The following is an 18,502-nucleotide window of genomic DNA, read 5'->3' as shown; positions in this document are numbered from 1 at the left end:
TCTTTACTTTCTTGGAAAGAGTGTACTGCTGTCAAATGAATGGCAGTAAGCAGGATGTTGCACTGTGTTGCCATCTATGACAAACAAACTTGGTAACTACATCATCATGACCTCTAGTTGCTGGTGCATATCAAAAAAGGTTGTGTCAGGATTTTCACTTGGCTATTTGGCCGATATTTTTGGCTATAATTCTATTGCTATTTTAACAGGAAAAAAGTTGCTAATAGTCACATAATAAAAATAGTAAGATTAAAAAAGAAGGAAAGGATTTAAAAGGCCCAGTCTTTTTGTTTGAGTTCAGCATGCCTGGGTTGTCTGTCTGGTATCTAGACTCACATTGGCAGTTAGGATAAGGGGTCACACAAAGCTGATTACTAGCTCCCTAAGTTAACTCTGGTTTTTACATTAAACCGCATCTAACCAATTATGGATGAGTGTCCTGGATGATTTTAAAAAGAAAGGTAAAACTATATTAGAGGTTAAGCACATAATAAAGAATGAAAGTGACACAGGTGCTGCAGACAAAGTAACAGTGTGAGATTTGTTTAGTGTTAAAAGCCCATATGACTGTCTGTGTGCTTCAAACATTTTGTCTACTAAGACTGGAAAACTGTTACTATATATTTATTGACTTATCAGTATCACTTAAAGATAATCTCATTATTATAACTATTTTATTAAATTAATGTTTGAAAGACATTTTTAGTTTTTATTCTTTCATTTGGAGCCCAGCTGTGCTTGATTATCCGAGAGACAGTGAAGAGTAAACATAAAAACAGAATTCCAGTGTAAGCTTACTGAAAATTGAATACAAATAGGTGTTTTGTTTTAGAATTATATATTTATTTACATAGAACATTTTAATTGTAAAATTGTTTGCAACCAATTTGCACAAGGATCTATATTTAATCAATAATTTATATTTAATACTGATGCTCATGAGGGAAATACAAAGACTAGATCTTTTGCCTTTGACTTAATTTTTTCTAATTCTCTATTTTTAACATGGTTTGATTTATGCTATTTGTATATCTACAGCACTTTGTGAATCCTAGTTTTATCTATTTTTTTTTTTTTTATAAATAAAGGTGGGATATGGCAATAAAAATCTATACCCCTATACTAGCTGTGCACAGAGGTCTCAGGGATCATTCAGTAATGGCGATACTGTTTTCAAGAGAACAGATTGGTCAGTAGGGCATGATTTTATACCTGTTCATCTTTATTTATTGCTCTTTTTTTTAAACATTAATGCTCATTCAAAGCCTGGATAAAGGGGCCAGTTGCATCAGGAAAGTCACCTGATAGAAAACCTGTGCTAAATCAGATTACTAGCGAGTGAATATGGGTGTACACAATTTAGGAATTTAAACATTAAAATACATTCCCACAAAAAACTTTTTAGACTTCTGGGACTGTGCAAAGTGAATTTTCAGTAAGACACAGTGAATGGAAGTCACTTTTGAGTAAAAATAAACCTGTAAAACAGGTCAAATGTCTCCAAACAGATAACACTGTTCCAAAACTAGACAATGATCTCAGTTTTTTAAATTATTTTGATTAAATGGATTCAATTCTTATCAGATTAACTTGAAGAGAGAAGAATGCATTTGTATTTCTAGATCACTGGCCAAGAGCGTTGAGGCACAGCGTGCTAAGAAAACAGTGCAAATACACAAACGCAAGCAAATTTGCCCTGCAGCTACATGACTCAGGCGTTAAAAGCTAAATAAATACCTGTCTGAAATTCGGCAGCACTCCTGTTTATAGTTGTCTCATTATTATCTGAAGTTATGTTCTGACCAGTTTCATGTGACCTTTTTGGTGTTTGTCAAATCTGGCAATTGCATTGTGTGTATTGATGCGTTATCACAGAAAGCCCAATCGATCACTGGATTTCAAAAGCAGTCACACACAAATTTGCTATCCTGGCATGAATGCACTTGAAAACATGAGATGTATAGAAACAATAGCTTTAATGTGCTACATCATGTAAATATAAAAGTATCATCAAAATAGTCTCTCACATATAAATTCTTAACATATCATAACTTGTTTGCAAAAATAAACTACATAAACAAACATACTGTACAGTTAAAGCACTAAAAACAAAGAAAAGTATATTACTCAATAGTAAAAGTTTTAAAGAATGGTTCCTAGTTACCTTTAGGCAAAAGCATACAGATATTGCTGCTTTATTATTACAGTGCCACAATACAAAAGTATTAAAAAGCTGGAAAATTGTGCCCCTTTGTTTGCACATAGTTTTTTTTTTTTTTTTTTTTTTTTTTTGTATTGCTGAATGAGGTACCGATGTTTCAGTTAAGATTTGGATGAAGCTCTTTTTCTTTTCTTTTTTTTTCTTTTTTTTTTGCAGTAACATCTGGAGTGAAACTTTTGTGTAAGAGACATGTAAAACGTTTGAATCCAACAAAAAGCTGTAAGAAAGATGAAACCTCTTTGTTTCCAGAGGAACCTGTTTAAATAACTGTTTACACTGAATCTTGTCTTTTGTTTCTTTTGGCTACATTATGGTTTGATCAGGACGGTGTGTCTTTGATATCCAAGTTGGCAAGTAATCATCGAAAAGGTGAATAATGCTTTGACTGAATCTCTTTAGAATGGAAAAATGAGTTAAATAACCATGTGAAAATATTGCTACATATTCATGTTTTTTGATTGTAATTTTGGCAAATGCTTATTCCCAGCAGTTTCAGGACACATCAAGTTTCCCTTTATCATAAATAAATAAGACAATCGCAGACAATATTAGGAGCTGGTTTGTGCTATCACTGCGTCCTGCCTTTGATTGACAAAGTAAAATAACGCACACAGTACAATATAACAAGTGAAGGCTCATCCACAGGTTCGTGCCACGTTGTTGTTCCTGAGTCCATTTGCGGTCTTACCAAGAGCTCAAAATCTCTTTGGAAACGTCAACACACAGACGCAAACACGCAAAAATAATACTACTAGAAAAAAACAAACTAAGAGACAACTAAATAAATAACGCTGATGGCATTTAAAAAAGGAATAAGTTAAAGCACAAAAAAACAATCGTCTACCTGAGTAAAAGGGTTTTTAAATACTTCACAGCTTAACAACACCTCCCATGTTTATCTTTTTTAACTGAGGTTTGGGAGAAAGTACAATCACTGAATACTATCACCCAGTCTTTGGAATGCTCTTCTTTTGGTGTTGTGCTCATTGGATTGGCTAAGTTAATATTCCTTGTTATGCCTCGTATGGCACAATAGGAGATTTCATTTGGTGACACTCATATTCTTGGTAGATTATATGCTGTATGTTCAACTTTATATTCCTTTTCACTGTCCTTCTGTTTTCACAGATGGCCGTTTGTGGAGATGAACAACGCTGGCCCTCTCCTGGTAGGCGAGAGGGGGATTGTGGTGTGGTGCCGATTGGGTCATGGGTGTCAGTGGTGCATTAATAGCTGCAGTCAGAGCTTTTAGCAGCATGGTGGCTTCCTTCTGGTCTTCTTTTCCTTCACCTTCTAAGGTACGAGCCAGCCAGTGCTCGACGGCTTCCCCAACCTGAGACGCTGATGCTGCTTCTGTGAGCGCGTCTGCCTCTTGGCTGGCATCAAACCGCTCCACCATCTCTTTCATGTGCACATTGGCAGGCATGCTGGAGTTAGCTGGGCAGGTGCTGCGCTGGTGGATGCAGAGAGAGAAATGGTGGAAAAAGGCCTGGGCGCAGAGCTGGCAGCGGTAGGGACGGTCGCGGCTGCTGTGGAGACGGCGGTGCAGCTTGAGGTGGATGTACTGCGTGAACTTGGTGTTGCACAGCTTGCACTGGTAAGGCTTTTCCCCAGAGTGTAGTCGTAGATGCGTCTTCAAGTTGCTGGTGCTGCTGAAGCGCTTGTGGCACACCTGAAACACATGGTGTGAAAGGTCAGCACTTCTGTGAGTAACGTACACATGACTGATTCTAAAGTGAACCACCTAGTTGTGTTTAGGTTCAACTTTGATAAATGATGTCATATTATGGTATCGGGATTGATCATGTTATTCCAGTTCTCTGGGTAAAACTAGCTCCATCCAACAAACTTCACACCCACAGTGTCACATAAGCAAACAAAAGCATAAAGATGCTGTCGCATGACAAACTGGGTTGTGGCTCGGTGAAAATCAAATAGACACTGCATTACCAGAAAGGTATGTGAGTCAGAAAGCGGTTACCTGTTTTGTGTACACACTGAGTTTCTCTGTGTCTCTCATACTCTCGGTTTTACATCAACATTTCTTAAGTGAAGACTCGGGTTTAAACAATAAACAGTAACATTTTCTGAGTAAAGAGCTTGCATATGAAGCACGTAAAAAGGAAGATAAAAAAACACACAAAGGTTAGGATTATCAACATACCTGACATTCATGTGGTTTCTCTCCCGTGTGGACCAGGTGATGTTTCTGTAGGTGGGCAAGCTGAGTGAAACTCTTTTTACATAGGTTACACTGGAATGGTCTCTCGCCACTGTGCACTCGGAGGTGAACCTAGAGACAAATGATAGAAATTATACAAAGAGAAGTCATGAGTATTGAGGAACAACAGTAATAAGTGTAAAGTTTAGCTTAAAAAAATAGGAAGTTATTGAAATGAAGTTAATGTTGTTACCTTGAGGTTTGACAGCTGTCCGAAGGTCTTTGAGCAGATATTACATTCATACTTGATCTTTCCATTCTGCTTCTTCAGTGGATAGGGCAGGGATTTGTGACCAGGCCCATTGCGTGGTGCAGTGCTGCTTTTGGTTGTAGCCAGGCTTAGGTTCATAGCCTCCTCACAGCCAGAGGGGGACTGCTCAGGGGACTGATAGTGGCTGTTGGGCTTGGCGGGAGGGGAGAGCTCTGGAGTGGCTGGGGCTCCTCTCGGTGGGGAAATATTTGGTGTTAGCTCTTTCAGACCTCCTTGTGGAGATGGGGTGTAGGAGAGAGACACTGGAAGAAGATTAGGTGCGCCGATAGGGGGATACGGGAGTCCGTCAGCGCCGAGGTAGCCGCTGTATTGGAGCGAGCCTCTCGATGACAGCATCCCATGAAAGGGAGGAGAGTATGGGGGGAGCAGGAGGCGAGGATAATGTGGGTTGTAGGGAGGAAGGAATTGATAAGAAGGCTGGAGAGGTCTGGACTGTAATGGGGGGTAAGATGACACCAGGCCTTCTCTGTGCCCATAGAGCCCGTGGAGGTGAAGAGGAAGATTCCTGTGTGGAGCTGGGAATGTAGAGTAGTGATCTGGCAAGTAAGGATGATTTAGACCCAGACTGGGCTCTCTGTGCTCCAGCTGAGGGGAAGGAATGATGCCCCTTCCTTCTGGATCCTTATCGTCCTGCTCATCTTTTTTGCTGAAGTCAATTATCTGGTCATCAGGTGTGTCAGGTGGAGTGTCTCTCTCCAACATCTCCACATCAATCTTTTCTTCTGCGTCACTGTCCTTCCCTTCTTTTACCCCTTCCTTTGCTGTTTCTTTAAGCCACGTCTGCTGAGGTAAGTGCTGTTTCACATACTCATGCTCTTGGTCTTCATTGTTACTCGTGTATTCTGTCACAGAAAAATAAATACAAGCATTTAGCTTTTTAACAGTGTGTGATGAAATCACCACATCAAACAGAGGGCAAAAACGTAGGCAGTCAGTTTAATATAATGCTCGTTGTGTAAGTCAAACATGTTTTACAGGCATTATGGGACATCCACCCACAGAAGGTGCTTCTTCATATGGTAAATGATAGTAGTTTCGGTTTTGACATGATGTGTAAATCATAGATGACAGGTTTCTGTTCGGCAATCACTGAAGTTCTTTTGGTGTGGGAGAAAGAGTTGGTGGTAAAGTGAGGGGGAGTCTGTATGTGTCATGTATGGGCAGCAAGACTGTGAGTTTCGTTTGTAAAACCTTTTCTGGGTATACAGCAGCTGTCTTACCGTACAGACCACACAAAAAAAGAAAGAATCGTCTCTTCCTTTTTTCCTTTGCTTTCTTTGTTTTGAGATGGCATTTCCACGCATGTTATTTGTCCAAATTAGCCCTTCTCAGCTACTGCAAGATTTCACTATGTGAGTTATACTTAAAGTATGAGTGACTCATACGGCTCCTTTGCATAACTTTATTATCAACAATTTGCCAAAGTGTTTATAGTGTTTTACATCAATAAAACGCAAATTAGAAGGCATCAGCTTATAGAGACAAAAGCTTTTTAGATCAGCTTGTATTGTACTTTAAAAACAAGCTGATTAAAATGGCCTTGAGAAATTTTTAGCATTCTGTGCATTTCATTGATGCCAGAAAGCATAGGCAACCAGTTCCAGAAAACTAGCTGTCAAACTTGATTGCATACGTTTAATCAAGTCCCGGAATATCTAGCACGCAACACTTAACAGTTCTGGCCTGTGACTAAAAGGAAGGTAAATGCTTTCAAGATACCTAAGATGATAAAATAAGGCAATAATACCTTGCCTTGCCTTAGCATTAGTCACCAAGAAGAACGGCGACAAGGTTTGTGTATCCAGTTGGAATGAATCACCAGACTTACCCTCGTCTCTTATGGTGATGAGGGAAAGACCTGATGTTCTACTAATAGTTGAAAACCGGTGACTCACTAAGGTACTTTGACCAGCCATTATACACCTGAGATTACTTTTGCTTTCCTTCAATCCTACAATGAATAACAAACATCTCACAAAAGGCGGAGATGTGCTTCGTCTGCGTGTGGCTCATACATTCCCCATGATCTTTTTAAAATTCAGCCCACTATTGTATAAGTCAAACAGAAAGAAAAAGAATCAAATCAGCTAACTTGTTTGTTGGTAAAAGAGATAACGTCAGGCCTTTTTTTTAAAGGAATGGAATAACGTGTCTTCATTCACTTTGAAGTGAAAGAATTTCACTGATAAGAGTTATCGCACAGTCTTCGTGACACTTGTTTACTCATTGCACTGATCTAAATCTGTCACTTTATTGGATATTGTGCCTAAATATACCAAAGTCTTTTTCAAGTCATTGTCCTGTGTCGCCGCTACAGCTGGTAATCAACTTCCTTTCACTTCTTTATATGAAACATAGGCCCGCTAAAAAGTTTTTAAAGTAAAGGCCAAATCAAAACACAAATCAGCCACTATACTATACTTTCAACAACGTACATCTCAGGAAGTAATAAGGGACAGTGCGGTTTGCTTCCGGTGGTTCAGCATATTAGTTAAGCTTGTCCACTGTAAGTTCTACAAAGGAAAACTATCAGTGTCCCGTGTAGAAAGATTTTACACTCCTGCTGCACTCACTCTGTTTGATATCGTCTTGCTGGCCGCAGAGCCTCTGGGCGAACTCCTGACTGTACCAGACCAGCAATTCCTGTTTGGGCTCCACAGGGCGGATGGTGTAGAAGTAAATGTCCCGTCCATTCTGGCATGCCACCAGGTTCTGTTCGGCAAGAGAGCGGGCAGGGTTGACGTAGCGCATCCAATTGCTCCTGTGGACATCGTAGCCATCAATGAAGTGTTGGAGCTGTCCACCGCTATAAATCTGTACAAGATGAAGAAGAAGACGAGGTAAAATCACATGTTCACATATGCGATAAGTCTGATTGATATATATATATATATATATATATATATATATATATATATATATATATATATATATATATATATATATATATATATATATAGATAGATAGATTAACACTCTAGTGGTCATCAATTGGGACAGTGCTGGAATGTTGCTTAAATAGTAAAAAAAAAAAAAAAATCAATAAAAAACATATCAAAAAACTCAAGTACAATTAAAACTTAAAGTAAAAATATTCACCTCTGCCATGGGCAATTAAATATCCTGTATCCTCTTCAGTTATCAGTGACAGTATTTTGCTCCTTTGGTTCGTGCCTTACACCTCTCCTCTGTGTGTGCTGAAAGCTACAGTCTTGAATGTGTTGAGTGCTGAGTGCATGTACTGCTTTTGAGACATAGTGGGCGGGGTCTCTCTCTCTCTGTCTCTCTCCCTCTCTATCGCTTGCCTTGCCACCTCTATCAAGTCCTCTTTTGGTGGTGGTTTCAGTAAATTACATTTGTCGGATAAATTCGTGTTGTAAAGTTAATTACGATCCCGTAATTCAAAAGTAAAGAAGATGACACATCTGCTGCTCTGTGATAATAAACAAGCAAGCGAAATGTAAAAGTGCTGGCAGCCAGCCAAACGCGAGGCATGCCTTTGGCAGCACGTCTGCACATGTCATGCACCTGTGTCATGCGGCCGATAACATAATCACTTCCGTGGAACGGCGACTTTCACTCTTGTGGTTAAGGAACACCCCTTACAGGTTTACAGGAAGTGAAGCCGGAAGGTATATACGTAGCATGGCAGTAAAAACTCCTTATGGGAATTGACTCAGCACAATGCAAAATTTCCTAAGTGACACAAGCTGAGTCAGGATTACTTTGTGAAAGCAAATCTGAACAATCTAACTTAAAACGAGTGGAAAGATAAGGATTCTGTGAATATGTGCATGTGGATTATGAAAAATAGTCCTATCTTTTGTGCATGTGACACATGTTGCATAGGGCTTCAGTGCCGGTAAGAGTCTCATGACTGTGTAAGCATTCCAATCCACTGTTACGTGCCACCGGCGGTCACAACTTCCTCTAAAATTTTGACCAAAACTTCTGTGCGGCAGTGCAATCTGTGTGAACGCATTTCTTTCCCCTATTGACGTATGGACAAAGACTTGATGTGAAACTTCTCCCTCTGAGCAACCAGTGTTTTCTGTTTTCTTTTTTTTTCTTTTTTTCATGAATAACAGACAAAGACCTGTCCATAGTAATTTCTTGTCTCTTCCCAGTCTCGTTTTTTCACATTTAGGCTCGAAACTTTCCCCTTCTTAAGCAGTACCTTGCCAGTGGGTTGGTTTATGCTTAAACGTCAGTGTACGAAAAAGCTTGTAAAGCATGTGGTTTCCCTTACCCTCCAGAAGTATTTCCTGTTGGCCAGCTTGGGTACATTGTCTTTGGTGTAGATTTCTCCTTGCAAAGGGCCAAAACGAGTCCCTTGTGGAATGTACTCTTTGCTGAACACACCTGTCACCTGGAAAACAGGACAAATAAATCATTGGAGTTTTTCATGTACAAACATACTACAACACAAGTCTTTCAAGCACTTATAAAGAAACAGTATTAATTACTTATTTATTCATTGTTTACATGTAAGGGTTAGTGCTTGTTGGCCCGTGTTGCCCGTTTGTTGTCACTCTGTCACGTTAACCCAGACAGCTCCTGGAGCCACAAGGTGACCCACTTTCAACTCTAATGAGTTAAACGAATGAAGGGTATTACACTCTTTCTGACATACTCTACTGATCTCTGACCCACTGTCCTCACAAACACCAGAAAGCGAGAGAGAGGAAAGACAGAAATACAGATGTCTTGTTAACCACCACTAATACAATAATACTAATACTTTTATAGTTTTAAGTCAACAAAATGCCAACAGCAAACAAAGATGGAAGACATATTTTGCTCACTCTTTAAAACCCTTCATCCTGTTACCCATGGTTGCGAAATGGTCCATATGTGTGGAAATGAGTCAGGCTTCTGACTCCTTATAGGAGTTTCAAGTCTTAGCGTCTCCTGAATACATACGTCATACACATAATGTACAGTATGTTCCAAGAAGAGCCTGTAGTGTTCTGCAGTAATGGTCGTAATCAGTAACTGAGTCATTTTTAGTCTATTGATGTACCTTTTTATTTTTTTGTTTTTTGCTTTTTAAAATTTAGTTTAAAAAATCTATTGCGAGGCCTTGCTGGATATGGCACAGTGTGATCTGATTTGTTATTTATATTTAATACAAGAGTAAGACTTACAAAACATACTAAAACACGCACACACACACACTATCAAGAAGCCGTATCTGCAGAACAGGCAACTTTCATGTTCAGTTCTTAAAAAACCAACGACCCCTAACTGAAACTTTTAGCCTCCACCGCCACCGCCACCCCCATCCTCAACCTTACATAAACACAAACTGTCTTCCTGCCATCTAGAAATTCTAACTCAAGCTGGCCCTCGAGGATTTTCATGGACTTCCATATGAAGGTCAACACATGACAGACAAAAAAAATGCAACAAGCACCTGGGCATTTGTGGCGATTCATCATGCAAATCATGCTTAAGCAGTTAATTAGAAAAACAACAGGTCAGTGGGAGCAGCAGGACCATGTTGGTGCGCGTGTGTGTCAAACAGCCATTGAGGCGAGTGAAGTGATTCCAGGATGTGATGAACCAGTCTGACAGGGACATTGTACTTCACTGCTGTTGCGTGACTAACAAATTGCTGCGGCCGCTGGACCGCCGCTGCTGCTTAACCGCTCCGTTCAACTAGGCAGGGGAAGGGAGGGCAGGGTGTTGAAGAACGGAAGAAAGGAGGGAGAGCGTTCTTAAGTGGAGCCACGCTATCACCCGCACGAGGACCCTCCTTTTCTTCTGCCTTCCTCCAATCCCTTGTCTTTTCTGAATTCTATTGAAATAGCTTGTTAGCCTGATGCCTGGCCGGCTGCCTGTCCCCAACGAAAGTTAATCATCTGGTTTTAACCTAAATCCCCACTGCCCCTTCCCCCCAGAACACCCGCTTCTCCCCATCTCCTTCACTGCCACCCCCACCACCCCGTCCTTACTGGCACTCATTGCTAATGCCCCATCTGCCACGTGCCCCCTTCACCTTACTCCGCCTTTCCTGGCATGCTTTATAAAAGTGAGGTGTTGAAAAAGGGGTCCCGAAAACATGTGAGGAACTCATAAGAATAAGAAGATAGTGGACCTAAGACTGCTCCCTAATCTGGCTCCAAACAAGTGTGACACTTATGTAGATGTGCGTAACAATATGCTTCACATGTTTGAAGGCATATTACACTGTTTTATTTCAGACTACTTTGATTTGACTCATCTAGCGTTAATCACTCGCCCTTGGGAAAAATCCCAACTGATTTTTCGTGATAGCAGTGTGTACACCATCCCACGTGAAGGAGTGGCTGCTTACATGACTATGACAGGAAATGGATTTCCCAACTTTGGTGGCAGAGAATTGAGGAGAAAGACTTGACAACATCTTTAGAAAGGGAAACCAGTCAAAAGACATGCCCTCATACTTCCAGTCATAAGAGTGCATTCGTTATTGTTTTCATGTCCCATTTCGCAGCTGTCATTGTTTCAGTTGACAGAGCACATTCCCACATACGTGCATACAAGCTTAATTCTCTTTCATTAAATGTTTGTTTTTCTAGTTAGCTAAATGCAACATGTAATAATGCCAACAAGCACTGACAAGCAAACTGCTAAAATCAAGTTTGGTATAGTGTGAGTGTACGAAACGGTGGTAACTGTGTTTTAGTCAGTAAATGAGGGTGGGGGATTTGAATCAGCCATCAATGTGATTTTTATCATGTTAGCTTTCATGCTTTTCTCATCCTGCAGCGGTAAATGCTGCAGAAGGAGGAAGAACAGATTAGAGTGTGAGACCAAGAGAAGAGGAACGATGTCAGGAGAAAAAAGAGGAAGGGGACAGCAAAACCAACCACAAGTATCGCAGTACTGAGCCTTAAGAGCGAGCACAGATGAAGTGAGTGTGACATTGCTTTCTCTTTTAAAATGATGTGTTTCTCAGGTACAAAACAAGTTTCCTCTTAAAGTCAGGTCTATAGTTGTTCAGATTAGCTGACATGCCTAGGCAAAGGATTGATCCTACTTCAGCGGTGGCCAACAGTCAGCTGACTGACCGACAATGACTATCAAAGCCATGTTGCCAGACGTTGTGTTTGCGTTGGCTGACTCACCTGAGTGGAGGAGGATTAGGGGGTAAAAATGACAGTTGTAAAGATAAATGAATGAGATCATTTATTGGAAACAGCTGATTCTTGTCATTCTGCTCCAAGTCTATGCACAAATGTGTTTGTGACCTGAGAAAATGAGTGGCGGTGTGCATTATTTGAAATGCGAGACATGTGCAAAACAGAAGTAAGTGAAGGTGGTCAGAAGACCTTGACCTCAAGCTGCCAGTGGCCTGTCTATTGAGACACACTCTCTCACTTACACAAACACACACAGACACAAAACACACGCTCACACCACACTGTGCAGGCTACCCCATACATCAAGAATGCATTAGTCAGCAGAGCTATTGTTCCAAGTAACCCGCTGCAGATGGCCTGACAGAATGTTATGTAACACATAAATAATAATATTGAGTGTAGACACTAAAGATTTAATCTGAAAACTGGTAACAACATCAAAGACAGTGAATTGCTTGAGGGCAAAGTTATAGTAAATTGTTAGATTTTTATAACATGCTTTTTCATGCATTGCATGAGGGGGCTGGTTTGTTTATATATACATGGTGTTCTGGTTGCATTGTATTACATTTTAAAAGATGTTTCATAATTAGCCACTCTATAATCCAATGGGTAAAAACCTCAAAGGGGATTCAGTCTTACCTCATTGTCTGTGCTATATTCAAAGGTGAGGTTGCGAGGGATGGAGGTCATGGCTTTGGGCAAGTTGAAGCTGGGGTCTGCCACCTGGTCTGGCACAATGTAGGTGCAGTTGAGAGCGAAGTCCACTTCCTTCCACCCGCTCATGTCTCCAGGTGTGCTATCCAGTGTCATTTCCGACAATATACAGTATACTACACTTGATAGATTCAAGCTTTAAGTTTGGTTGAAGTTGCTTTGGTATGGGAGTACTTTGGTTTAGCTGGGGAAGCTAAGTTGCCTTAGGTACAATGGTTAAAGCTCAAGATCTGGAAAGAGAAATGTGGATAGAGAACAAGCTTTTAGTGCTTTAGAAACAGAACTTTGTAGTTCCCCAAAAAATGAAGCAAAACACATCTTATTATGTGAAATCAATTTGTGTAACCTGCTGTTTTAAATTAGGCCTTTTCACTTCTCAGTTATGCAGGAATGCAATTAGATGTTCAGGTATCCAAAACCACATCTGAGACCACCATAGTTTTCTGAGACTCACTACCAGTTGTTAGTCATTCATGATTCAGTCAGCTACTTCCATTCATTGATACTGTTCCTGGCCAACATCTCAACAATCACCTTTCCATTTAACCAGCCAACAGGTCAGCCTGACATCTTATGCTTACTCTTATTCGCATCCATCTTCAAACATTATTCTTACAGGAAACACCCCCCACCAAGAAAAAAGAACAAGCTGTGACTTACGTTTACACATTCATTCAAAGGCTGGATCCTCATTTCTTTGGCTATGTCATCCCCTAACTGTTTCTCCGATCAGCCTTCTCCTCTATGTACTCTCTCCTGCCTCTCAAGTCCTTCTTTACTTCTTCAAAGATTCAAATAGTTCCTTAGGTTATCCACTCGGCTGTGGCCACTCACCAGAAACTCATGTGCCGGGGTTGCGCCAAGCTTTTTTAGCTCCGCGCCCCGGCCAATCACAAGCCACTACGGTCACGTGACTGAGCCATCAGACACCCAACTGTTGGTTTCGGACAACAACATCAGTGACGTTGTACACTTGGATACCAAGTGGCTGTTGTGATGAATGCTTACACATACACACACATTCACACACGTCCACGCACACAGAAAGAAGGCATCTTAATGAATGAATAAAGGAAGAGCAGATGGCTGGCCTGTTGCCACTGAAAAACACACTCGTAGACTTTTGCTTGGTTTGGCACTTAATGAGCAATCTGCTGCCACCGTATCGCCTTGACCTACATCCCACTTTAGAACATCTTCAACTGAGGACCCCCCCCCCTGCATTCAGATCTCAGCCGCACAAACATATATGCAGAAAAACACACGTCAGAAATTAAAGAGCACAACCTGAAACCAGGTTTTGATTTTTATTAAATATGGAAAATTTTTCACAGATACCCAATTCTCATATATGGCATATCAGGTAAATCACTACTTCCTGTCTTTTTCAAATACCGAGTTGCAGAAAATAGTTGTGGCTTTAGGCGCTATTTGTTCATTCACACATACAGATATAGGGCAGGTCAACCGAGCTTACAGGAAAGAGACTTAGACACCTGTCTGGTGAGCATTCTCTTTACTTTCAGACGCACAGTGATCTAGTTTGTGTGACACAAAACTCCAGCTCAAGTCACCTTGACCCAGAGTTCTGTCTGCATATGCAGGACAGGACAGGAGAGAGGAGATAAAACAGTTTCTATGGAGAGTAAAGATTAGGTGATGCTTCTTCAAGTGGACATATGGCCTACTTAGATTTCATAATACCAATTTCATAGAACCCATATGTCTGCATGGGATTTTGTCCGTTTTATCACAAATGGAAAATTTTCTGTGAAACTTTATTGAAATTCATGAAACATAAAACCATGAAAAAGTTACTAATTCTACATAGGTTCTACATATACATAGGTTTATGATTGTGATTACAGTATGTACCAAATATGATATAATGTCCACTAAACTAAATGTTGACAATGACAACGACAAAACCGGACTCAATTCAGGAGATCCCTGGTGCTGAAAAAGTTTCTGATTTATTTTCTTTGGGCAACCCGCTCCCCAAAACACTAAAGAAAACCTGAAAAAATAACTTTAAAAGTATAATAAAGTAAATATAAAAGAACATTCTTTAAGATGACTATGAGTAGCAAATTGCACAAACATATCACGAACAGGATAATGTCAATGTATGGATTAATTTTCAATGGTATCAATTTAAAAATGAATAAATACATTAAAAACTGAAAGATAAAGTTTCATATGCAGCTGTATATATATTTTTTAAACCATAGAGCCTACGTTTGTGTCCACCATTCCCCCCTCCTCTCCCCTTTTTCTTTCTTAACTTGGCCGGTGAAATAGTAAATTGGCTGCCATATGGCAACACTGCTATTCCAGGAGTGCAGCTTGACTGCCCAGTGTGGCGTGGGGGTTAGTGGTGGTGGACTGTGTCTGTAAGTGTGTGTGGCAAAGAGGAGGAAGGGAGGGGAGATAAGGATTTAGGCTCTTTCACTGGCCCGCGCCTATGCTGGGCTAATTTCTCTAATTTGCAGACAGTCTGGGCTCAGGCTCAGGGCTCAAAGGCTAAAGACCCGGCACTCCATAATAGCAGGCCAGCCGACTCATCACACTCATGGACACACATTGCATCCAGGACATCAGAAGATTTAGATGTACTTTTTCCAGTGAGGGAAACCTCACTTGAGGGTCAGAAGGAACTGGGCCTATAGCATGAAGAGGGAGGTAGGGAGAGAGAACCAGACAAGACCAAAAGGATAAGTGGAAGAAAAACCTGAGGTCAGCTTTATTCAAGCTGTCTTGGACGGAGACAATCAGACCAAATGATGCGACCTGAAACATGATAAGTGGCACCTGGGTGTTTTGTAATAGTCTGGTCTCGGTGGACACCTGTTGCAATGTAACAGTCTAATTCTGCAGCGCTCTAGTGCTTATACCGCTGCAGAGAAAGCAGCCACCTGCTCGGCCAGTTTATGGTGACGTATCTGTTCTCCCACTTTTACTAAAAGAAACCAAACATTTACTCACCAATACACATTTTCCTGCAACGTTTATCGGCCCAACTCCTCTCACCACGGATCATGTATTACTAGCATGTATTACTCAAGCGTACGTTTACCTACTTCAAAGTTTCACAGTTTTAAACAGACTACAAGACCATGAAAATTATGAAAATATTTAAAATCCTTTTTTACTTGTTTTATATTATATACACATTAAAAAATGTACACACATTTGTTAAACATACGCACACCAAAAACAACCATTTGAGGTGCTCCAAGTCCTTTTTGCACATAATAACAAAATAAATAAGGTATTTGTTTCTACAACATATAGATTAATAGTTTTGTCCCATTGCAATAAAAGGGCTTAAAAATGGTTATTGTAAATTGCCATAGAGTCCTCTGAAGAGAGGAGTTTGAGAGTAAACGGAGGCCTCCAAAGTCTGAAATTTCTTTGATGATGACACAATCTAACTTTGGGGTGAATTTGCTTGTATTTCCACTTGTAAAAAGATTGTGGCATTGTGTTAACATACACGTGAATGCTCCAGACCAGCTAACTGCAAAAAACATTTGTTGTTATAGTGGTGGCCGTACTTGCTAACTTACTGCCGAAGCAATTTCATTTCGTGGAATCATTACGAACTTCTTTGGAGACGGAGTAGAAGGCGTGGCTAGTGTTACGCAATAGCGCAGCTTTAATGAAACGAAGAGCAATATCAGTCCTGATTTGTCACAGGGCATCTTTTATTTAGGGTTTGTGTAAAAGGGGAATGTTTTAGTGACTTTTAACTGACTTGTCAAACGCATCGATTCCTTGTACGGCTTTACTACTTGTACAGAGGAAAGAAAACTCAGTGTCAGATTGGACTGCCTTATCTGCCTCAATGAGTCATCAGGAGACATCAAGAGAAACTTTGACTCACATGGTGTGCCACCAACATAGTGGATCAACGAGCTCAACAGTGTTTGGTGCTATCAGTTGTAGTTCAGTCATTTTCTTTTTTACTAAGAATGAAAGTGGAAACAATCCATCAGCTGCTTGGCTACGAGTCAAGATCAGTTTCTGCAGTGGGTACATGCCACACCTCAAATCTTAGGGACAGATAATGTTTACAGGTACTCTGTATCCTTATTTCTCGGTGCCCTCAATTCTTCTTATTCTTTTGGTATTTTTGGTACTTCCCTCCCTTGGTGTTTTTTATTCCTGAGCTGCTGTAAACAGTAAACAGCCATGCTTTAGAGGATTACTTGTCTGTTAATGCATTCTTACTGTTTCCCTGTAACTGTTGTCCTTGATAACAGAGTGATGACTGATGGGAAGAAGCTATAGAAACAACACACTTCACACATAGGGGGTGGAGTGTGGGGGCTGTTTACTTGGTCTGGAGAGCTTAGTTTTCATATCCCTTTAACCAGAAGGATTATCCCCACTAGCTCAACGTTAAATATGTAAGATTACATTATATTTTTAATCACTAACATGCACAGGCAATTGTTTTCCTGGAAGCGTCTTTGTTTGTGTGGTTTTGCTAAATGGACAGAGGTCTCTGGTTGTAGGAAGTCCCATTGTTACCACTGTGCAATCGTTTCAATGAGGCTTTGTTTTGACAGGGGACTACAGAAAATGTTGCTTGTGTATATATACATGTAGCTACATGCATCTCCTTCTACTGTACAGCTCTTTTAAAAAAAGTCCATCCGTTTTATATTTAACCATGACTGCATGACTTAGCAAACCGATATCTTTGTCCGTATAAATCCAAACTCGTTAGACCTGTTAAGTTTCAAGAGCCACTATCTTCCATGGAAATGCCTTTGCGTGGCGAAGATAAGCAAATAACAGACTAAAACCACTCTGAGGCTTATGGAAGAAATCAGGTTTACATATGGGTGAAATTTAGTATCTTAAATCCACAGGTCAGGAGATCAACACAAATTTGAAATGCAAAAACAGTTTTAGCACATTTTGACGTGCAATCTTTGTTATTGTGTTATCAAAGTATCCATTGATATCAAACGAGGGTTAAAAATGCTAACGGCAGGCGCACGCTGTCATTTCCTCCATCTCTCTAAAGGCTAGTGACAAGTGTTTGCAAGTGTTTCGTTCCACATTTCTCTATTTTCTTTCTTTGCTCATCATTTAATGCGGTGAAGATGCGTTCAAGTCCCTGGAAACATGGAAAGACAATAAAATTATTGTCGGCACTGAAAGAGGCAGTTTGCATGGGTAACAGGAAAGAATAAAAATATGACAGTGGGTGATAAATCTTCCTTTCAATGAAGTGTGCACGGTACATTATTACAGTTTTCATCTGCAAACCGGAGCATGACTGTTATTACCTGATTACGACTGCATCATTCAGCAGATGTGTTGCAATGCAAAAATCTGCTCCTGGCACTGGCTTTATAAACTTTTTGTGGTTGCATCTTTCCTTTTTCGCAAAGCAATTAACCAATGACTAAATGTTGCAGTGAAAACTGGCAGCATAGCATATGACAGGAAACTTCAAATCATTGCACACCCTCAGCCATCCTGCAAATCTGCATGTGCAGTTTATGTAGTAGAAATCAGTATAGATTCAGCATGGTGACTTTTTATTGATGAGAACTCTGACACATTTTTTTAGCCTGTAGCATTTCACTTTATCCGTACAAGGTTAAGACGAAGTGAGAGCACTTTCTCACACTTTCTCACAAGCAACTTTAGTATACGCCAGAGTTTCTCAGAGGTTTACTGAGACAGACCAAAATAACCCATCACATTTTCACACCTCTTCTGGGTTGCATGCCATCATAGAAGAGGAAGGAAAGAGACGGACGAGCCAGAGGCCTCAGCAAGCAACATCTTTATCTGCAACATCATCATCAGTCTCTTTACGTGCTCAGTAACTTTGCACCATACGAGGGGACTTTTTTTTTTTGTTACCATGGTTCTAATTTAATCTAAGAGAAAATTCTATCTACTATTAGAAATATATACCG

At 40.3% G+C, this 18,502-nt stretch overlaps 1 protein-coding gene across 1 annotated transcript; it reads right to left on the bottom strand.

Annotated features, from left to right (window-relative positions):
• Positions 1–1,957: 1,957 nt before the first annotated feature.
• prdm1b (PR domain containing 1b, with ZNF domain) lies at positions 1,958–7,921 on the bottom strand. The gene is made up of 5 exons (XM_085445617.1): positions 7,813–7,921; positions 7,287–7,527; positions 4,636–5,555; positions 4,386–4,514; positions 1,958–3,893 (listed from the first exon to the last, which is right to left on the bottom strand). Exons 1-5 carry the CDS (start codon positions 7,819–7,821, stop codon positions 3,327–3,329), a joined length of 1,866 nt encoding a protein of 621 aa, XP_085301743.1. The 5' UTR covers positions 7,822–7,921; the 3' UTR covers positions 1,958–3,326.
• Positions 7,922–18,502: the final 10,581 nt, after the last annotated feature.

Source organism: Copadichromis virginalis, linkage group LG22 (genome assembly GCF_057382275.1).
Source record: "Copadichromis virginalis isolate Kocher_CV1m ecotype Utaka linkage group LG22, C_Virginalis_male_GT1.1, whole genome shotgun sequence".
Taxonomy (NCBI): domain Eukaryota; kingdom Metazoa; phylum Chordata; class Actinopteri; order Cichliformes; family Cichlidae; genus Copadichromis; species Copadichromis virginalis.
This window is presented reverse-complemented; position numbering and strand designations above follow the sequence as displayed.